This window comes from Sorex fumeus, unplaced genomic scaffold (assembly GCF_029834395.1).
Source record: "Sorex fumeus unplaced genomic scaffold, SorFum_2.1 ptg000110l, whole genome shotgun sequence".
NCBI lineage: Eukaryota > Metazoa > Chordata > Mammalia > Eulipotyphla > Soricidae > Sorex > Sorex fumeus.
Window position 1 is genome coordinate 1,221,137 of NW_026606167.1, and position 21,249 is coordinate 1,242,385.

Consider the following 21,249-nt stretch of genomic DNA (forward strand, 5'->3'; position numbering starts at 1 on the left):
TGGGTTCAGGAATGAAGTGATCAGACACACCAGGGCTTGTCCTCACACCTCTCGGATGTGACTGCCCGTCCCAGTGTCTGACTGCATGTCCCTGACTGTGACCCTGTGTCTGTGACTGTGTCCCTGTGTCTGCGTCCCTGTGACTGTGTCCCTGTGTCTGTGACTGTGCCCCCGCGACTGTGTCCCTGTATCTGCATCCCTGTGACTATGTTCCTGTGTCTGTGACTGTGTCCCTGAGTCTGTGACTGTGTTCCTGTGACTGTGTCCCTGTGACTGTTTCCCTGCGTCTCTGTGTCCCTGTGTCTGTGACTGTGTGACTGTGACTGTTTTCCTGTGTCTGTGACTGTGTCCCTGAGACTGTGTCCTGTGTCTGTGATTGTGTCCCTGTGACTGTGACTTTGTCCCTGTGTCTGTAACTGTATATCCTGGGGACTGTCCCTGTATCTGTGACTGTGTCCCTGTGACTGTGGCTGTGTCCCTGTGACTGTCCCTGTGTCTGTGACTGTGTCCCTGTGACTGTGGCTGTGTCCCTGTGACTGTCCCTGTGTCTGTGACTGTGTACCTGTGTCTATGACTGTGACCCTGTGACTTTGTGTCCCTGTGACTGTGACTGTGTCCCCGTGTCTGTGAATATGTCCCTATGACTGTGGCTGTGTCTCAGTGATTCTATTTGTAACTGTGTGTCCCTGTGACTGTGTCCCTGTGTCTCCAACTGCGTGTCTCTGTGTCTGTGACCACGTGTTCCTGTGTTTGTGTCTATGATAGCGTGTCCCTGTGTCTGTATGTCCCCGTATCTGTGACTGCATGTCCCTATGCCTGTGTCTCCATACCTGTGTCTGCATGCCCGTGTCTGTAGTGCCTCTCAGCACTAAGGGAGGCTTCTCTCCCATCTTGGCTTGTCCCACACCAATTCTGCCAGCTATTGCGGGCAACCTCGACCCACCAGGTCTCACCCAGAAGAGGTGTGGCTGGGGGGAGGGCGGTGCTGGGCAGGTGGTTTGAGGCTGGTGAGCTGGTTGCCAGGAGAAAAGGTGGGCAGGTGTGTGGTGAGTGGGTGGGCAGTAGAGCAGGGAACAGCAGGTGAGCAAGTGGATAGGAGGGCAGGTGAGCCGGTATATGGTGGGTAGGGGGGCAGGTGAGCTTACAGGCCCCATGACATATGAGCCAAGCTTCCTTGACCAGCCCACAGACCTCTCCTGCATCATCCTCTTCGGAGCCTGCATCGAAGGCGTGATCCTGCGGGACAAGTAAGCTCTTGGCCTTGAGCCAGCTTGTCACTGATGGATGACGTTTTGTTTTTGTTTGTTTGGGGGCCCACTCTGTAGTGCTCGGGGATCACTCCGGGCCGGGTTGGGGGACCCTATTGGGGGGCTGGGGATTGAGCCAGGGTCTGCTGTGTGCAGGGCAGGGGGCTGCCCACTGTGCTGACCCAGGACTCTTCAGCTCCACCTGTGGCCTGACTCCTGTTCTCGGCACATCCATTGGCTTCTCATTGCCCAGCAGTGAGGCCGCAGCCCTGGGGAGGCTGCAGTGACCCCACTGTGGCACCTTCAGGGAGCTCTGGGCTCTGAGATGTCCCCAGCCCACCCCTCCAGTCAGCCTGCCCTTGGCCACTAGCCCAGTTCTTGGCTCTGACCTCTAGCCACAGCCTCAACCCTACATCCACCCTCCACTTGGCCTGGCCCCTCCATTCAGCCTTGCCTGCTGGCCTGACCCTCCTCAACACCACCCATTGCCCCCGCCTGGCACCCGTTTGTGTTCTAGTCCGGTCCTCCACGTGGGTCTTTGCTCCCCCACCAGACCCTTCTACCCAGCCCTGTCCCTGAACTCAGCTCAGCTCTGCCCACCTGCCCACAGGTTTGGGGAGGCGCTTCAGGGCAAGCTGGTCATCGGGATGTTGGCCTGGCCATCGCCCTGGGTCATCATCATCGGCTCCTTCTTCTCTACCTGCGGTGCCGGCCTGCAGAGCCTGACGGGCGCCCCTCGCCTGCTGCAGGCCATTGCTCGCGATGGGATCATACCTTTCCTGCAGGTGGGCAGCCCGGTGGGTGCCCCCGGACCGTGGGGCAGCCCAGAGCCCTTCTGCGTGTGACCCTCATGGGCATGGTGCTGGAGGGGTCACCACTGTCCCAGGTGGGGAGGTCAGAGCAGCCTCCATCTCTCGGGCGTGGCCCTGTCTACCAGACACGGCCTGGGCCCTCCACAGGGACAGCATCACCTCACCATAGCGGCTGCCCTGTGCTGGACTCACCCTGGCAGACCCTGACTCTCTCCGGAGGAGGGAAGCGTCCTGTTCCCCAGCCCAAGGGGGCTCCCCGCACCCTCCCTCTTTCTTCAGGTGTTTGGTCATGGGAAGTCCAATGGGGAGCCCACGTGGGCGCTGTTGCTCACGACCTTCATCTGCGAGATTGGCATCCTCATTGCCTCCCTGGACAGTGTGGCCCCCATCCTTTCCATGTGAGTGCGTGCCGACCTTCCGTGTGACCCTGTCCTCCCATGTGTGACCTGTCCTCCCCATGTAGTGACCCGCCCTCCCTGTGTATGTGACCTGCCCTCCCCGTGTGTGTGACCTGTTATCCCTGTGTCTGTGACCCCGTCCTCCGTCCTCCCTGTGTGTGTATGACCCTGTCCTCCCTGTGTGACCGGTCCTCCCTGTGTGACCCTATCCTCCCCGTGTGTGTGACCCTGTCCTCCTCATGTATGTGAACCCATCCTTCCTGTCTGCGACCCTGGCACAGCACGCAGCCCTCATCCCAGCTGGCTTCGTGAGAATAGGCATCTCTTGGGGTGGCTGTGCTGCAGGCACCTGACCCCTCCCTGCCTGCCCCCAGGTTTTTCCTCATGTGCTACATGTTTGTGAACCTGGCCTGCGCCGTGCAGACGCTGCTGCGAACACCCAACTGGCGCCCACGCTTCAAGTACTACCACTGGTGAGCACTGGTGACTGGGCACTCCCCGGGCACACTCCCCTGGGCACCCCCACACTCGCCTGGGCACTCCTCTGGGCACTTCCCAGGGCACACACCCTAAGCCTGGGTGCCAGGGGTTCTTTGGGGAGGCCAAGGGCCCATGATCCTCAGTGCCTGGTGCTAGCCTGGGTGCTGGGGGTGGGGGTTAGGGTGTGAGGTTGGGGTGTGGAGTAAAAGAATGGGGAGTGTGTTCTGTGGGCTCAGGTGTGGGGTGTGGACTGGGGGTCAGGTGTGGGGTCGGGGAGAGCTGAGCGGGAGCTGTTGGGTCGGTGCTGGAGTGGGCAGCTGAGCTTTGCCCGCAGGACCTTGTCTTTCCTGGGCATGAGCCTGTGCCTGGCGCTGATGTTCATCTGCTCCTGGTACTATGCCCTCTCGGCCATGCTCATCGCTGGCTGCATCTACAAGTACATCGAGTACCGAGGGTGAGGCTCCGGGGTCTGTCTGGGGGGAAGGACGCGGCTGCTGTGGGCTGAGCCAGCAGTGTCCACTCTCCCCTGGTGCAGTAAGAGGCAGGTCTGGGACTGCAGGGGCTTCTGCACTTTCTTCCTTGGGGGTTAGAATAAGGAACTGGGTGCCTGCCCCTCCTGCCCTCCTGCTCTCCTGCCCTGCCCATGACTACCCCGGACCCTCTGGGCCTGGCCTCACTGCCGCTCTCCTCATCAGGGCCGAGAAGGAGTGGGGCGACGGCATCCGGGGCCTGTCCCTAAACGCGGCCCGCTACGCCCTGCTGCGTGTGGAGCACGGGCCGCCCCATACCAAGAACTGGAGGTGAGCCGCGGGCAGGGCCAGCAGCCAGCCCTCGGTGCCGGGGGCTGAATCCAGGTCTGGGCATGTGGTCGTCGGGTGGGCAGCCATGTGGTGTGTTGGGACTGTGGTTCCCCCTGCCCCTGTGAGCTGCTGTCCACCCTGCAGGCCTCAGGTGCTGGTGATGCTGAGCCTGGACTCGGAGCAGCGTGTCAAGCACCCCCGGCTCCTATCCTTCACTGCACAGCTAAAGGCGGGCAAGGGCCTGACCATCGTGGGCTCTGTGCTGGAGGGCACCTACCTGGACAAGCACAAGGAGGCCCAGAGGGCAGAGGAGGTGGGACCAGGGGTGTGGGGGCCAGCCCAGGAGTTGGGTCCCAGGGCTGTGTGTGGGGTTGCCAGAAAGTGGGCCTTGGGGGGCTGTGGGGAGGTAGCTCCTATTGGGGTGTGTGGGGGCCAGTCCAGGAAGTGGGTCCCAGGCGAGTATGGGGAGCTGCCCAGGAGGTGCGTCCCAGGGGGATGGGATGGCAACCTAAGAGGTGGGTCCCAGGGGGACGTGGGAGGCAACTCAGGAGGTAGGTCCCAGGGGCAGTGGGGGGGCAGTTCAGGAGGCCGCACACAGGTGAGCATCGCTGAGGTGACTCAGCTGGTCCTGGTGGGCAGGCATGGAACATTCTGGGAGGTCGGGGGCACGTGGTGCAGTCCCCCACTGAGTCAGGACAGTGGAGGATGGGCACAGAGCTCAGGGGACTTACCCCCAGAATGGTATCTCTCAAGCCCCTTCCCTATGCCCCTGATCAGCCCCCCACTCTGTCATGTGTTTTTTGGGGGAGCTGGGCCCCCCCCCCCCGGCAGTGCTGGTGCATGCAGGGCCATGCACCTGCCTTCTGAGTGGTCTTTGCTCCCTGGGCTGCAGTTAGACACTCAGATGCTGGGATTGCGGGTGGGTCTCATGGGCCTGCCCAGTTCAGGGGTCCACGGGGAATCCTGGAGGACTGAGCACCAGTTGTGAGCGCACTTGTGTGCTTCTGTGCACATGTGTTATGTGTGTTTGTGCATGTGCGTGTGTGGGTGTGGATCTCAGGGGCAGAACCAGGCTGGGTGGGGCGTATCCAAGAAGGTGTGGGCTTCCGGTAAGAGGCACGCTCTCACTGGGCACTCAGCTCTCAGGCGAGGCCCAGGCTCCCTGAGAATGGAGATTCTCAGGTCCTGCACCGAGTCTGTCCTTTGCCGATTAGTTTAGCAGAGACTGGTCGAGTGACCGGCTCAGGCCAGGGCACGCCAAAGCCCACTGCTGACTGCGGCGGGTGTACCTGACTGGCTTCTAAGCACTGGCGCCAAGGCTATGCCCATTTGGGGCTGTGCACTCACCCCCCTCACCCCCCCCAGAACATCCGCTCTCTGATGGGCGCCGAGAAGACCAAAGGCTTCTGCCAGCTGGTGGTGTCCTCGTCCCTGCGGGACGGCATGTCGCACCTCATCCAGTCTGCTGGCCTGGGCGGCATGAAGCACAACACGGTGCTCATGGCGTGGCCTGAGCGCTGGAAGCAGCAGGACGACCCCTTCTCCTGGAGGAACTTCGTGGGTGCGCGTCCTGCGGGGCAGCCCACCCCAGGGGGCTCCTGGGACCCTGTGGCCCCGCAGGAGCCCCCTGACCCCCTTGCTTCTCTGCAGACACCGTGCGTGACACCACGGCGGCACAGCAGGCCCTGCTGGTGGCCAAGAACGTGGACCTATTCCCACAGAACCAGGAGCGTTTCAGTGACGGGCACATTGACGTGTGGTGGGTTGTGCACGACGGGGGCCTGCTCATGCTGCTGCCCTTCCTGCTGCGCCAGCACAAGGTGCGGGGGTCGGGGCGGGGTGGCCGGGTGGTGGAAGGCACCTGGTTCCACAGGGTTGTAATGGGTGGACTGGGGGGCTGTTGTCAGGGTCTGTGGGTGCAGGTGGGATGCAGGGGCAGGGGCCAGGCATCAGAGGTCTGTGGGAAGCCCCACCGGCCCCCCCTGCTCAGCCCCACGCCCAACAGGTGTGGAGGAAGTGTCGGATGCGCATCTTCACGGTGGCCCAGGTGGATGACAACAGTATCCAGATGAAGAAGGATCTCCAGATGTTCCTCTACCATCTGCGCATCAGCGCCGAAGTGGAGGTGGTGGAGATGGTGAGGCCGGGGGCAGCAGTTGGGGACAGGTGGGCAGGTGCGGGAGGCTTCTTCTACTCTGGCGGTGACCGCTCTGCTCCGGTTGCACAGGTGGAGAACGACATTTCTGCCTTCACCTATGAGAAGACACTGATGATGGAGCAGCGGTCCCAGATGCTGAAGCAGATGCAGCTGTCCAAGACAGAGCAGGAGAGAGAGGTGTGTGCACACGTGCCCGTGTGCTTCTCATATATGACTGTAGTGGTGGCACATGTCTCTGCTAGGGCTTCTGTGCATATGTAGGTACATGGGTATGTACAGACATGGGTGCACATATGTGTGTGCATGCATGTTAGCGTCGTCTGCGGGTGCATGGGTATTGTGTATACACAGACGTGGGTAAATATATGTGTGTGCTTGATGTATGTGCTTGTTTTGTGTTCCTGTGTGGGTACCTGGGTATTTGTGTGTACACAGACATGGGTGCATGTCTCCCTGTGCCTGTTTGTGTTCCTGTGTGGGTACATGGATATTCGTATGTACACAGACATGGGTGTGTGTGTGTGTGTGTGCCTGTTCGCATTCCTGTGTGAGTGCATTGGTGTGTTGTGCCTTTGTGCTTGTATCTGTGAGTGGGTGTGCACATTTATTTGTGCACGTAGATGGTATCACTTGGACATTGCTGCCTAGTGACTGGCAGCTGGACATCTGCCACACAGCAGTGGCTTGAGTGTCTCCTACATACTTGAGCATGCTGTGGGCCTGGGCGGAACCTCGAAGAAGGTCCAAGTGTATAAAGGTCACGAGTAGCATGTACCTTGATCTGTGTCCTGGCAGCCGGTGACCCAGAGCCCTAGCACCAGTGATGACTCACAGGTCTGAGAACAATGGGCTTCTCGGGCTCTCAGCTACTTGTCCAGAAGCCCCAGATCTTGCTATGGCAGATGAGGTAGAGCGGTGCTGTCTGGGGCCCACTGGTGACTCTTACTAAGACGGGGTGAATGGGTGGGTTGGTGGATGGATGTGAGTGGGGGGTTGGGTGTGGGATGGATAGGTGGGTTGTGTGTGGAGGTGGTAGATGGATGGTGATGAGCCAGATAGTAGACGAGGGTGGGTGATGGATAGAGGGTGAGATGGATGGGTGGTAGGCTGGCTATGGACAGGGTGGGTGATGGATAGAGGGTGCAGATGGATCAGATAGTAGAAGGGATAGAAGGTGTAGTATGACGGTTGATGGCCCAGATATCGACAAGGTGGTTATGTGTGTCGGGTAGTAGATATGTGGGAGGTGGGAGGTGGGCAGGTGGACGGGTTGGACACGGACACTGGGGCCGGATGGCAGGGCTAGAGGATGGGGTAGACTGGGGCATAGGTGTGAGTGTGCTAATAGACACGTGGGGTGAGGATGGTGGGTTCTGGGAGTACTGCTGGGTAGGCAGCGTGTGCTGGGCTCAGGCACTTCCACATGAGTCCTGTGTCTCTCAGGTGGCTTCCAGGGCCAAGCAGGAAAGCTGGGAGAGGAGGCTAGCATTGCAGGTGTTGGTGTGGGCGCCCAGCAGAGAGGCCGTAAGGCTCCATGACTCTGGGTCCAGCCGCTCACACGTCCTTGGTCCCATGGGTCCAGCCCAGGTGGTGGTTTTCAGTCTCTTGACCGGTGTTGCAGAGGCTGTGGCTTTAAGGAACCCTGTGCCTGCCCTCTCCCAGGCTCAGCTGATCCACGACAGGAACACAGCAGCCCATGCCTCCACGGCTGCCAAGGCCCCGGCCCCAGCGACGCCAGATCGGGTGCAGATGACATGGACAAAGGAGAAGCTGACCGCGGAGAAGCACAGGAACAAAGACCACGGCACGTCTGCGTTCAAAGACATCTTCATGAAGCCGTGAGTGTGCCCGGCCGTGAGGGAGGGTTCCAGCTCAGTGAGGGGTCCGGGAGCCGGGCTGAGTGCCTGGATGGAGGGGTCTTATCTCTTGCCCGAATATGAGGGGGCACTAGAAGTTGGGGTTTCCAGACCCTCCCAGCTTTGACCACTGAGAGTGAGGGCTGCCCCCAGCCGCTGCCCAGAGCTCTGAGCTTAGCAGCTCTGACGGCCTCAGGTCCTCAGTGTAGAGCTGACCCCAGACCACCAGTCGGGAGGCTTTCCAGGGCGGGCAGGCCCGGGGTAGCGAGCTCAGCCTGGAAGTAACCTGTCCTTGTTCTTCTCTCCCTGTAGAGAATGGGGAAGCCTGTAAGTCACTCGCCTCATTAAGAAGCTTTAGTATTGGCGCCTTGCATGTACCACATGTGCACGGCATGTGTGTGTGTGTCCTGTACGCATGGCCTTATGTGAGCGTGTGTGCCTAGCCCTATGTGCATGTGTGTCCCCCGCGTGTCTGTATGTCCATGTCCCTGTGCACACATGCACCTGCGTGTATGTGTCCTGTATGTCAGTGTGCGCATGAGGCATGTTTCCATGTCTGTGTATACCCAGGTTTGTACATATGTGTACATGTGTTTATGTATCCACATGTGCTTGTGTCCGTATGTGCACACAGGCTGTTTCCCAGTGTGAATCCCCCTGTATGTGTGTGTCGACTCACATGTGTGCTTGTGTCCGTGTGCGCACGCAGGCTGTTTCCCTGTGTGACTTCCTATGTGTATATGTGTGTGTAGATGGAAATGTGTGCTTGTGTCCATGCGCTCAGTCAGGCTATTTCCAGGTGTGAATCCCTGTGTGCATGTGTGTGTAGATGCACTTGTGCTTGTGTCCATATGCGCACTCAGGCTGTTTCCGTGTGTGATTCCCTGTGTGTATGTGCAGGTTCCGTGTGTACACTCTGGAGGATTCTGTCTGTGTGAATTCCTTGTGTGCATGTGTCATGTGTGTGAACATGGTTGTATCCACGAGCTTGCTGGAGCTGCTACCTCCCCTAGCTCCTAGGTAGTCCTGCTCCTCTGTCCAAGCGGCTCCCAGAACTTGCCAACCCCACTATGTGGGCGCCGTGTGGGTTCTGGAAGCCACCGGGTAAGGGGCACATGTGGCTGGCAGTCTGTGTTGTGGTACTGCCTCGCGCTGGCGTCGCGCCTCTTCTGCTTCACCCCACACTGCTCACCCTGAGAGCCTGTCCCCACCCCAGGAAGCCGCCACATCCTGTCCCCACGGCTCTGCCTGGAGGGGTGTGTGGGGACTGCACTTGGCTCCCTGCACCCGCCCGCGTGCACCGAGGGGCACGAGCAGCACCAGCCTGTGCCCCCTCAAAGGCTCTTGAAGGGGGCAGCCCTGAGGGCTGCTCAGAGTGAGTGGGCGGGGTCCCGGCCTCAACCTGTCTATGGAGCTGGCAGAAGCTTCTAGAAGGTGGCTGGGCCATGTGTATTGCTCCTCTGCGTAGTAGGTTAGCTGACCCTGATGAGGGCCGGGGCCTTCCCCATTGCCCCATGTAGGCTGCGGGCATGTAGCCAACTGGGCCTGGCCTGAGGCTGTCCCCCTGCTCCTCGTTGGCTGGCTGCTGGGGGCACACAGCCTCTCCTGTCCCGCCTCACTGGACCTGAGCTGTATTCTGATCTCTGCCTCCGTGACCTCTCTCCCCACCCCCAACCCTGGGGTGTTGCCGGGATCCCCTGGTCTAGGATGTGCTGTCCAGCCTTCCTGGGCCCCATGAGCCCACTGAGACCATCAGATGGGACGAGTGAGGGGGCAGCTGGTCGCCCCTTCTGGCCAGGTCAGGCCCAGGGCCAAGCAGACACAACATTCTGCCACCTCCCTGGCCCCTGGTGGCCTGTGTCTGTGTGCCTATGTGTCTGTGTATCTGCGTGTCTCTGTCTGTCTTTGTGTCTGTGTGTCTGTCTCTGTGTCTGTGTCTGCGTGCCTGTGTGTCTGTGTTTCTGTCTGTGTCTCTGTCCAACAATCCTCCCAGCGCCCATGTGTCTAAAGGGCTCTGTGCCCAGCTGCTGTCCTGTTGCCTGTGTGGCCCTGAGCGGCCACTCTGCTGGCCTCAGCATCGTGTCTCCTGAGCAGCATGTGCACCCGCTGGGGCTGGGTCATGCGGGGCCTGTGTGTAATGGGGACCTGCTGTGGCCAGTGGCAGCAGCCCTGGGGGTGGGGACTGGGCGGACCTCGATAATGACCCCTAGGAACAGTTTCCAGCTGTTTGGGGACCACATGCATTGGCCATGGAGCCGGGGCTCTTCACCCCAGGACACACAGGAGTGGCCATGCACCTTGCCTTCGGGCGCCCCGAGCCCGTGCCAGCCTGCTCCAGCTTCCTGCCGCCACCTGTGCCTGTCTGTCCATGTTAGCCTGCTGGCATCGCCACAGCAGCCCTGAGCTTGCCTGCATCTACCGGCCACGTGGCCCTGAGCAGGAGCCCTTGGGTCCCCAGTGGAGCCTCTGGTTGTGGCCCTACCTGGACCCCCAAGCTCGCAGGCCCTTCTGAGAGGCAGGAGCAGCTGTGGGTTCAGGTGCGGCCGGGCCGGGGACTAGCGGGGGCCCTGGGGACCCTGGTGACCCTCGTGTCCTGCAGGAACCAGTCCAATGTGAGGAGGATGCACACGGCTGTGAAGCTCAACGACGTCGTCCTCAACAAGTCCCAGGACGCCCAGCTGGTCCTGCTCAACATGCCCGGGCCTCCCCGCAACCGGCAGGGCGACGAGAACTGTATCCTTCCACTGTCCACAGTTCGCTCTTGCAGCTGCAGGCCCACAGCAAAGGGGTTCCCCGCCACCTCCACCCCAGCCCTGTACAGGCCAACCCCCTGCTGCTCTGGGGACCTGTGACCTGCACAGGTGTGCTTGTGTGTGGGCGGAGGCTTTGAGAAGCAGGTGCCCCTGGGCCCTGTGAGGCACCCAGCAGGCACCCCAAAGACCCTATGAGGAAGGGGCTCGCCCTGGACAAAGCACTGGGCAGGTCTGGCCCCTGTCCTGGCAGGAGAGGCCGTGTCCACCCTGCCCCCAGCTGGTGCCTGCCCGCCTTGTGCCCACTGGCCATGGTATGGCAGGGGCATGGCCTGGGGCTGCCTCTGAGTCTGGCCAGCTCTGGTGGGCACGTGGCTCCCCTCCCGGCAGTCTGCCCCCAGGCCCCTGCGAGCACATGCTGGCCCCAGACCTCCAGGCAGGGGCATCCTGGGCCCCTTCTCCCCATCCTCCTTAGGCCAGGCATTCCCAGTAGCAGCTGTGGCCTTAACTACCCTCCAGATATGGAATTTCTCGAGGTCCTGACCGAGGGGCTCAACAGGGTGCTCCTGGTGAGGGGCAGCGGCCGGGAGGTGATCACCATCTACTCCTAAGTTCCCCTGCAGTGCCCTGTGGTCCGGCCAACTAGGCCTAGAGGCCTCCTTGAGTCTGGGCTCACGCCCCGGGGTGACCAGGACATAGCCACCTCATAACCATGCAGTGACCAGTAACACCGCCATTTGCCGCCACGCTGGCTATGGTCTTGGCCATGCCGGCCATGCCAACACGCTCTAGAAACCCTTTTCTCAGCATGACCTTCACGTCCTGGTGGCGGGCAGGTCAGGCCCGCCCCGTCCAGGCATCCACAAGAGACCACTCTGATGCAGCTCTGCGGCCCACGTGAAAGAGACAGGCGTGAGGGCTGGGCACTGGGCTCCCGCTTGGCCTCCCGTGTCTGAGAGGGCTGTTCCGGGCTGCACGGTCACCTCATGGACACTGAAAGGGACCGGTCCTCGGGGTGGGGCTGGGTCTCAGCCTCCCCGGAGCCCCATGAGCAGGCTCTGGGAAGCTCACGTGGACCACTTGGTCCTCACTTGAGCACTGACAGGTGAGAATGCAGCTGGGATGGTGCCCGCTGCGGGAGTTCCAGCATCCCCGGGGAGGGCGGGGGGACCTATGTGGGTCGCATGCTTTCCTGGACTCTGCACTTTACTTGGCTCTGCTTCCCGGGGTGGGCATGCCTGTGGGGGCTGGGGTCCCCACCCTCACTTATTTATTGAACTGCTCAGGCAGAGGAGACCCCAGCGCCAGGCATGGCTTGAGGGGTGCAGCCTGCGCTGGACCCCACCCTGGGCACCTGCACCCTGTGCTCACCTGGGCCCCCCACCCCACACACAGGGCTGGGGAGCCCAATCCCAGGACCAACCAGTGAGGTCGCTGCTTCCTGGCGTCGATGGCGGCTCCCTGTCCCTGCCCAGCAGGGGCCCTATGCCCTTTTGTAGGTTACACATCTTTGTACGATTTTTCATAGAATAAAAATTGTACGGAACCGCCTGTGCCGCTCAGGATTTCCATGGGGTGGAAGCAGGGCCTCAGGAGGGGAGGGGGCGGGTTCTCCCAGGAAAGGCTGCCCCCCCCCCCAGTGGATCCTCTGCCTTTTCGGGCCTTCAGACACGGGCACCTGTGCATGTCCTGCGCTCAGCAGCAGGCAAGAGAGTGTTCGTGGGGTTGGAGGGGGAGGGTAACTGGGGACACTGGTGATGGAAAGCATGCACTGGTGAAAGGGACAGGTGTTGTACAACTGTCTCAGTGATTGGAGTTTCTGAAGTAGAAATATTTAAAAAGTTGTCCGTGGAGAGGCTGGCACGTGACTGTGTGGGTGAGGGTGGATGGCACCTGGTATTGGCACGGGCCACCAGATGTCCTTGTGCCAGGGTTGTCAGCAGTGGCACAGGCTCAGTCTGACGGGGTAAGGGAGCTGCCTAGACCCTGTCCTGGGCAGCCCAGCAGTGGCCGGCCCAATGCCCCCACCAGCTAAGGGGACTGGGGCTAGACCTGCTCAGTAAAGCAGCCAGTGGCCGGGTGGGCCCGTGACCCAGCACTGAAACCCACGGCTTCCCAGGGAGAACAGCGTCCCTGCACCCTGCCCCTTTGCCCCAGTGCAGACACTCAGAGCGGCTGCATTTCTCCAGGGGATCCCACTGGCCCCGCTGTGCTGGGCCACAACCTCCACAACCCTGAGCTTGACAGAGCCAAGATTTTTTTTTTTTTTTTGCCTTTTGGGTCACACCCAGTGATGCTCAGGGGTCACTTACTTACTCTGCACTCAGGAATTACTCCTGGTGGTGCTTGGGGGACCATATGGGATGCCAGGGATAGAACTCGATAACACCCCACCCGCTGTACTATCGCTCCTGCCTCCAGATCCAAGATTTTTTGTGTAATTTTGTTGTTGTTTTGGGGCCATGCCAGGCAGTGTTCAGAGGTTACTCTGGCTCCACACGCAGGAATTGCTCCTGGCATTGTTCAGGGCACCATATGGGATGCTGCTGTACTGTCTCTCCAACCCTTTGATGTTTTATCATTTGTTTTTTGGGTCACACCCAACAATGCACAGGGGTTACTCCTGGCTCTGCGCTTAGGAATTACTCCTGGCAGTTCTCAGGGTACCATATGGGATGCTGGGAATCGAACCTGGGTCGGCCGCGCGCAAGGCAAACACCCTACCCGCTGTGCTATTGCTCTAGCCCCCCTACCCCCCTTTGGTTTTTGAATTGGATCACTGAATTGCAAAGTCACAGTACTTATGATTTCCAGGCGTACATTGTTCCAACATCAGTGGCCATTACCCTCCACCCATGTGCCGTTTCCCCCCTGCTCTCCAGTCTGCCTCTGTGGTAGGCACTTTCCCCTTCCCCTGTCCTACTGGTCCCTTCCCTGGCTCATCCCCACTGGCCCCAGTGTCGCACTTCCCACCCAGCACCAGCAATCCTGCTCTTCCTTTCTCGTGCCACTGAGCACTGATATTCCCACAAGGTTTCTTTATACCCCGCATCTGAGGGATCATCCTGAGCCTGTTCCTCTCTCTCGGGCCAATTTCACTCCACAGGACCTGCTCCAGATCCAACTATGTTGCAGCAAGTCAAGCAAATCATGAAAATCATCTTTTCTTAGGCCAAGTAGTAATTCCACTGCGACTATATACCATAGACAGGCCCTGGAGTTATTACTGCAGGAGCTCCCGTCCCATGAAGTAGCCAAGGCTCCTGGAGGGACGTGCCAGGAACCAGCAGGGCAGGTGGCCACTGCCCGTGGGGCTGGAAAATTTCAGAACTGAGAATGTTCTAGAATGTGTGCTGACCCGCTAGTTTTCAATGGTACAAGGCTCAGTGGGCAGTGCTGGACACAAGGCTCCAGGTGCCCTGGTTGGCACTGCCTGGTGCTGCTGGCACCCAGGTGGGCTACAGGGCAGGTGCCATACGTAGGGTGGTGCCCGTGTCCTGTGTGGCTCCCCCACCACGGGCATTGTCTTTTTTTTCTTTTTTTTGCTTTCCGGATGCACAGGGATTGCTTCTGGCTCTGCACTCAGGAATCACTCCTGGCAGTGCTCAGGGGACCATATTGGATGCTGGAAGTCGAACCCAGGTTGGCCGTGTGCAAGGCAAAGGTCCTACCCGCTGTACTATCAGTCCAGCCCCCACAGGCAGTGTCTTTGCCGTCGTGCTCTACTCTCCCTGGGTCGCCCGAACCTTACGGCTTGGTTCCCACAGGCCCTGCTCCAGTCTCCTGGGCCAGTTGGTGCCTCCTGGATGCTCCATGCACGCAGGTGGGGAAGGTGTTGGGGTCCTGTGGGGAGGGTGTTGGAGTCCTGTGGGGAGGGTGTCAGGGTCCTGGGGAGGAGGATGTCGGAGTCCTGTGGGGATGTAGAGGTCCTGTGGGGATGATGGGATCCTGTGGGGTATTGGGACCCTGTGGGGAGGGTGTCAGGGTCCTGTGGGGGGAGGATGGTGGGGGCCTGTGGGAAGGTGTTTGTGGGGGGCCTGACCCTGCCTCCTGCTGGGGCGCTGGCTATCTCACTCATCTGTCCCCTTTTGCTGCTTGTCCTGGAGGACAGAAGTGAAGGAGTCCCAACCCATGTGGCGGGGTCCCAACAGGGAAACTGACCACATTAGCCCCAGGAGGTAGCTGTTCCAGTGCCCGTGGTGCAGAACCTTCCGGAACTTTCTGCTCCAGCAGGATCCGGCTCGGCTGCTTGTCCCGTTGGACTGAAAGGGGCCTTTGTGCGTGGATGCGCTTTGGCAAAGGAGCGCCTGGAGCTGGGGAGGCGCTCCCAGGTAGGGGCAGAGGCTAGCAAATATTTGCCTTCAGCCCCCGCCTCGGGCCAGGGTGGAGAGCAGGCCCTCCTTCCACAATTCTCCTGGCACTGTTCAATACCACTTGCTGGAAGCGTGGACCCCTCTCCAAGAAAGGCTGGACAGATGCTTGGGGCCAGGGGCAGAGCCCGAGCTGCTCCCAGGACTGAGCCTGAAGCGTATGGAAAACCCAAGGCGTGTCTGCACCGCCCCCTGGTGGGGTGTCAGAGCAAGGCCGGGCCAAAGCTCTGCAAGCTCTAGTTCCAGACAGGCTCCACCTGCCAGACCTAGGAAGGCCCTGGAGGAGACATGCAGACACGGCCCATGGGCACACGGCACGGGCACGGCAGGCACACATGCACATAAACACATGCATGCAGGTACGGCAGGCAGACACATGCAGGCGCGCACACGGGCACATGTGCGTGCACGCACACACACAGGCATGTCAAACTGGCTTGCATACACACGACTGCAGAGGCTGTGGGGCCGGAGAAGCGTTTAGCCTCGGTGGCAGCTCACTTGGGGCTGGTGCTCTGGGCACTGGGCTGGGGCCCTCCGTCCCCCTGCAGGAAGCTTGTGTCCTATCTCTCCACTCAGTCCCAATCCCACCTCAGTCCCTCACCTCAGGGCTATTCCTTCTCACCCGGGACTGGACTCCTGGAATGATGCAAACCTGGCCCACCCTCTCCCACCATCTCTGCTCACACTGCCACAATACATTAACTCAGGCTGAAACTGACTCAGTGAAGTCACAAGTTAGGTAGTGAGAGGAGAATGAAAATGAGATTCTGCTTTCTGTGCTCAGGGTCCACACAGGATCAAACCCAGGTTGGCCACTTGCATGGCAAATGCGCTAGCCACCATACTATTTTTCTAGCCCCAAATGAGAACATTCTGGAGAAAGCTTTAATTTTCCAAGCTCTGTTAACAAAAGACCACACGTTCTTTAACAAACACAAGGGCAAGAGGCCGAGCAGTGGCCCTATGACACCAGGACAAGGCCTGCAGCCTCTGGCTAGAAACCGCCGGCACCCCTTAGTGGATCCAGCCTCAGGCCCCACCCAAACTGGCTCCCAGATGCGCACCTCAGGGGCAGCGGCCACAGGCACACCGAGACTGCAAGATACAGTGGCAGGGGCGGAGCCAGAGTCCTGACATGACCCACTCATGGGCGAGGGGCCCTCGAGGATGGGGCTGCCCATATCCCATGGCAGGCAGCTACGTCACGTGCAGGACGACAGCTGCTTCTTCTCCTCAAACTGCTTGTCCACTGCCAGTGAGAGGGCCTGGAGGAAGCCCTCGATGGTGACCGTGGGGGCCTGGAAGGAAGGGCAGCAGGTGGTGTGGGTCCTCAAGGGTCCACGGCCACCCGCCGGTGCAGGGCTGAGGTGTTGAGCTGGACAAGGACAGTACGGGGCTCACCTGGATGTACAGGGCGTGGGCCAGGAAAGGCAGCTTCCGCAGGACGCGGCCACTGAGGCCCTCACTCTTCCTGTGGGCAGATTTGACTGGGTCTGTGATGGGTGGGTGGGCGGCCGAGAGCCCAGGACCTGCACCTCCACCACTGCCCGAGCCCTTCATCTTTCCCAAGCTCCTTACCTGGGGCTCTCCCAGAGCCCCGCAGCTGGCTCACCTCGACAATCCCTGCTCCCATGGCAGATAACACCATGAACCTCACCCCTCCCCCTAGCCCTGAAAGCCACAGCATCCATGCTTCCTTCTGCCCACTTCTCAGGCTCTGCAGCTGGTACTAAGGGCCCCCTGACCCTGCCAGGCCGCACCTGGAGATGTCACTCAGCAGTAGACTCAGCCTGGACACGTTGTTCTCGATGAAGCCGATCATCTCCAGCTCACGCAGCGTCAGCAACTGCTGCCGCGGGTAGATGATCTGGCACTGGGGGACAGGCCGGTCAGGGCAGGGGGCAGCACCCCGCAGGCCGGTCAGAGCACGCTTGCCTCTTGGGGATGTCCTGGTGTCCAACCCTGGTGGTGGGGCCTGGCTGCTCCATACCCCCCACCCGCCTGTGCCCAGCTTGAGGCCCACCTTCATCAGCTCCTCCAAACACGAGAGGTAGATCTTGAAGATGGCAGCGGCTGAGGGCGGCCCGATGTACTGCCTGATGTCCGCACGGTCCACAAAGGCCAGGTCGATCTTCTCAGTGATGTTAGACGTGGTCAGGATCACCACATTGGAGTGCCTAGAAGGGCGGGTAGGCTCAGGCCTGCAACCCCCTTCCCCTCACCCACCCGTGTCTGCCTGGAGGATCATGCCCAGGCCCCAGCACCGAAAACTGAGTGGCGGGGGGGGGGGGGGGGGGGGGAACAGAGGGCTGCCCCCAGGCCGCACCTCTGGATCTGGTCGATCTGGGTGAGGACTGCGTTCACCACACGGATGGCGTCGGAGGGCTCTGCACTCGCCCTGCTGGCGCTGCGGGCAGCGGTGAGGCTCTCCACCTGCAGGGCAGCATGGTCAGCGTGTGTGTGTCTTGGGCCCACGTATTTATATGTGCTCGTGTGCATGTGCCCACACAATGCATATGTGGATGCGTGTCTACCTATACAGACGCACGTCTGCCCACTCACAGATCTGAATACGCATGCGTTGTGTGGTGTGTGCATGTGTGGTGTCTCTGGCCAGGGCTTAGCTGTTGGGTCCCACCTCGTCGATGAGCACAAACACCAGCCCGTCTTTGTCATCGATTATGTCCTGAATCTTCTGGAACATCTTGGTCACCAGCTTGCCACTCTGGAGGGGAGTGCGGGGCTCAAGGGCTGCCCAGAGCCCCTCACTCCCACCACCCGCTGCCTCCTAACAAAGGCCTGTTGGGGCCACTTCCTAGGGGACTCCAGGCTGGCAGGGAAGCGTGTGTCTTCCTCTCCCTGCAGCTGGCACAGTGCCTAGGAGGCACCATGGCAGTCTTCCGCCGCAGGCCCCTCATCCACCTCCCCAAGCTCCTGAGGGACCCTCCCTGGGCGCCTCACCTCTGAGAACCACTTGGAGAACAGGCTGTGGCTGTTGATCTCGATCAGCTGCCCATACCGGAACCTGCACGACACAGGCAGGTTACCACCACCACCCGGCCCCACAGAAGCAGGCGAAGGCTGAGCCAGACAGTCCCTCAGCCTGGCTAGCAGCCAGCACCAGACCAAGAGGCAGATGTGGCCCCAAGCCCCAGGGCAGAACCACAAGTCACCAGCACAGACTCACTCCCGGGCTCTGCAGCTCGGGTCACTACCATGCCGTAAACCCACCTGGACAAGGCAGAAGTGACAGCCCCAACCTGGCACTCAGCTGGGCAGGGAAGCCCACAGGAGGGGAGAGGTAGCTGCACCCCTGCTCCAGGACAGTAGGGTCAAAAGCGCAGGGGGGCGGCAAGAGAGGTGCGGACAGGCTCACAGCCAGTACTACTGCAGAGGGCTGGGGGCTGAGCCCTGGAGAGTAACTCATGCCCACTCATGGCTTTCTGCTTTTGTCTAGTTGCGGCCAGTGTGAACACAGGGGTGAAGAGCCCACAGGGCATGGCCAGAGCTTCAGAACATTCTAGAAAGCACTGTTCTGGGGGTCACAGCCAGAGCTCCAGAATGTTTCAGAAAGTGCTGGCCCTGTGTTTTGAGAGCACCCATGTGAGCAGCTCTAATTAGGGCTCCTGTGCTCATGACTGAGCGTGCTCTCCACACCAGTTTGAGGGACTGGTGGTCGCTCCTAAAGGGCCATGTAAGAGGTAGGACCCTGAGCTGCAGACAGCCTGAGGGAGCCCCGGACCCCACATGGGCTGAGACCCTGGGCAAGATGGTCAGCTCAGTGGGACCCTCACCTCATCCCTAACAAACCAGGGCAGGGCAGGTGGTGCAGCAGGTCACGTGGCACTCAAAAAAAGGGGAAAGACACCGACTGGACAAGGGTCAAATGAGGCAGGTGTGATGACTGGACACCAGCCTGGGGCCCAGGGGCCAGCAGTGCCCCACCAGGGTAGGGGGTGCAGGCACTTCTGCCGTCATGTACCTGCCGGAGAGCCGAATGCTCAGCTTCTGGGCCAGAGCTTTGCACAGTGACGTCTTCCCGGTCCCTGGGGGCCCTGGAATGGCCAGAGGGGTGGGGGGGAGGAAATGGTGGTCAGCAGCAACTCAGTAGGAAGCCCCACCCCGTCCCCTTTGCCTTGCGGTCCAGCCCTACCATGCAGCAGCACCACACGGTTCCAGGCCACCAAGTTGCTGTCCACCTTCTTGTCTGAGAACAGCAGTGTCGTCATCATGTAGTCCAGGAGCTGGGTGGGCAAGGGCACTGAGGCACAGGGACCGAGGAGAGGGGGAAGGGAGAGCGAGCAAGAGCCTGGGCTTGCAGGTTGGGGATGGGGACAAGGCCACCCTGTGGCCCAGTCTGGGGCTGGTACCCAGTAGAAAATGTGGGAACCCCAGCACAGGCCTCGCCGTGTTGAGGGTCCCCTGGGGTAGCCCCAGGTAGGGTCCCTGAGGGCTCAGGGGTGGGAGCGGGCTGTCCCCTGGGCGACCCTTCTCCTGCGGGGTTCCCTAAAGGACAGAGCCCAGAACATGGCACTGGTAAGCAGTCTCCATGCACCCTCCAAAGGCAGGGACGGGCACAACACCCCCACGATCACGGGACTGGGGACGGGGCAACAACTCACATGTGACTTGACCTCTGCGTCATACACCAGGCTGTCCCAGAGCCCGTGGAACTCGGCTGTGGGGACGAGAGCCCATCACGGGGCAGGCGACAGACCTGAGAGAAGCCCCCCTCCCCCCCCCCCCACAGAGTTCCCTTCCCTAAAGCACAGCACAGGCATCACACCCACTCCTGAGCACTCAGCAGTGTGAGCTGTTCCCAGGTGGTCCCCAAGGCAGGTGGGCACCGAGGTCGGACCAACCACACACAGCCCAGGGCTGGCCCCACACCTGCCGGCAGCACCCAGTGGTTGGCGGCGACGATGTTCTCGGCCTCTTCCTCCAGGTTCTCACTGCTCGGGCCGTCCTCATTCAGCTGGAAGATGTGGAGTGCCACGGAGCAGGCGCTCAGGTTGATGGGCTGCGGCAGAAGAATGCAGTGGTGGGAGCTCAACCAGACCCCACAGGTCCAAGCCTGCTCACGCCCACACATGTCCTCTCCCCTCTGCCCAGAAGAAGCAGTCTAGCCCTGGCCACCAGGCACCAGCACAGCCACACCAGAGACAGCCAGCACTGTGTGACAGGCACCTCGGGCCCAGCATCGCCCACACCCACCTGGGGATGCGCACCTGCTCTCTGCCTGCCTGCAGATGGCACAGTCCCCCTCCCAGCTGAGCCCCAGGTGGCATGTGATGGCTACTTCCCTCGGACTGGCACGGCAGGAGCAGGGCTGAGCATAAGCTCTGCACACAGATGGCCCCAGACCCGTCCTTGGTACTGCTGGTTGGTTTCAGGGCTGTGGGCAGCCCCTATCCAGCCCACACACAGTAGAGCCAGAGACCCTGAGAAACGGAGAGAGATGAAGAGCCCACCCCGAGTCTTTCGCAAGCCAACGGGGACAAGGCTCCAGTCGTTATAACATCTTTGTTCTGTGATGGGGACACCCGGCTGTGTTCAGAGATGACTCCTGAGCAGGTCTGAGAACCACATATGGTGCCCAGAACTGAATGTGGACATCCGGGTACAAAGAGATGCCCTTAGTGCCCGCACTGTTCCTGGGTCTGAGAAGGGCCAGGCGGACCCCTCCCAGAACCCAGACAGAATCAGACGAGGCAGCAGCACCTGCAGTCACTGAGCTCTCTCGGCCCTCTCTCTGGGTCTGGCCTCAAGTGGCAGTTCAGGATGGGGCCTGTGCCGCCCACCCTGGCTCCATCACCTGGAGGTCTTTTGCCTTCAGCTCCGTGTCCACGATGGCCACTGAGTGCACGTTCCTGCTCAGGAAAGGGTCGTCAAACTCGGTCCAGGTGTAGTCCCCGAACACAATGCTGTGTCGGTTGAGCAGCTTCTGGACTCTCTGCCTTATGTCGTCCATCCTGGCGGTGCTGTGGCCGGCACAGAGCACCAGGGGTCAGAGGGCTGCAATGTGCGAGGGCTGGCATGCGTGCACAAGGCAGCTCAGGGCGTGTGCGGGTCGCACAGCGGCTCGGCCCGGGCTCTGCGTGCAGGACGGGGGGCGCGCGGTCCCTAGACCCGGCCTGCACCGAGGGAGCCGCTTCCCGGCGAGGCTCCCGGCGGCCCCCGCCCCGCCCCTCCCCGGGGCGACCTGCAGCCAAGCTCGGCCTTGGCTCGGGGGACCCCGCGGGGTCGCGCTCACCTGCTGGCGCGCTGGTGCACCTCTACGTGCACCGCGGGCTTGTCGGTCACGCAGGACAGCGCCTGCTTCAGGTCGCCCACGGCCTCGTCCATGGCACCGTCGGGGCGGCGGAGACCCGGTCA

The 21,249-nt window shown here is 60.9% G+C and overlaps 2 protein-coding genes across 6 annotated transcripts in view; one reads left to right on the forward strand and one right to left on the reverse strand.

Moving 5' to 3' along the window:
* Positions 1-12,052, forward strand: part of SLC12A7 (solute carrier family 12 member 7) — a 42,361-nt gene extending 30,309 nt beyond the window's left edge. For 2 of the 4 annotated variants that reach the window (XM_056135079.1, XM_056135081.1), the window contains exons 11-25: positions 1,190-1,247; positions 1,858-2,032; positions 2,339-2,457; positions 2,832-2,930; positions 3,272-3,391; positions 3,633-3,737; positions 3,882-4,050; positions 5,103-5,298; positions 5,388-5,557; positions 5,743-5,874; positions 5,965-6,072; positions 7,558-7,733; positions 8,064-8,078; positions 10,351-10,484; positions 11,021-12,052. In XM_056135079.1, the coding sequence (XP_055991054.1) occupies positions 1,190-1,247; positions 1,858-2,032; positions 2,339-2,457; positions 2,832-2,930; positions 3,272-3,391; positions 3,633-3,737; positions 3,882-4,050; positions 5,103-5,298; positions 5,388-5,557; positions 5,743-5,874; positions 5,965-6,072; positions 7,558-7,733; positions 8,064-8,078; positions 10,351-10,484; positions 11,021-11,112 (1,868 nt within the window). In that variant the 3' untranslated portion in view covers positions 11,113-12,052. The remainder of the gene's footprint in view (positions 1-1,189; positions 1,248-1,857; positions 2,033-2,338; positions 2,458-2,831; positions 2,931-3,271; positions 3,392-3,632; positions 3,738-3,881; positions 4,051-5,102; positions 5,299-5,387; positions 5,558-5,742; positions 5,875-5,964; positions 6,073-7,557; positions 7,734-8,063; positions 8,079-10,350; positions 10,485-11,020) is intronic. The other 2 variants (XM_056135080.1, XM_056135082.1) reach the window with 1 other exon arrangement.
* A 3,976-nt stretch (positions 12,053-16,028) lies between these two features.
* Positions 16,029-21,231, reverse strand: TRIP13 (thyroid hormone receptor interactor 13). 2 transcript variants are annotated; one of them, XM_056135075.1, is made up of 13 exons: positions 21,128-21,231; positions 20,690-20,855; positions 19,765-19,894; positions 19,497-19,552; positions 19,028-19,118; positions 18,857-18,929; positions 17,836-17,899; positions 17,513-17,599; positions 17,201-17,307; positions 16,898-17,051; positions 16,635-16,720; positions 16,276-16,345; positions 16,029-16,172 (listed from the first exon to the last, which is right to left on the reverse strand). In XM_056135075.1, the coding sequence occupies exons 1-13, from the start codon at positions 21,217-21,219 to the stop codon at positions 16,077-16,079; spliced, it is 1,272 nt and encodes a 423-aa protein (XP_055991050.1). In that variant the 5' UTR covers positions 21,220-21,231; the 3' UTR covers positions 16,029-16,076. The 2 variants fall into 2 exon arrangements, with proteins under 2 accessions (XP_055991050.1, XP_055991049.1); XM_056135074.1 differs by having other exon boundaries at positions 16,635-16,747.
* Between the last annotated feature and the right edge of the window lie 18 nt (positions 21,232-21,249).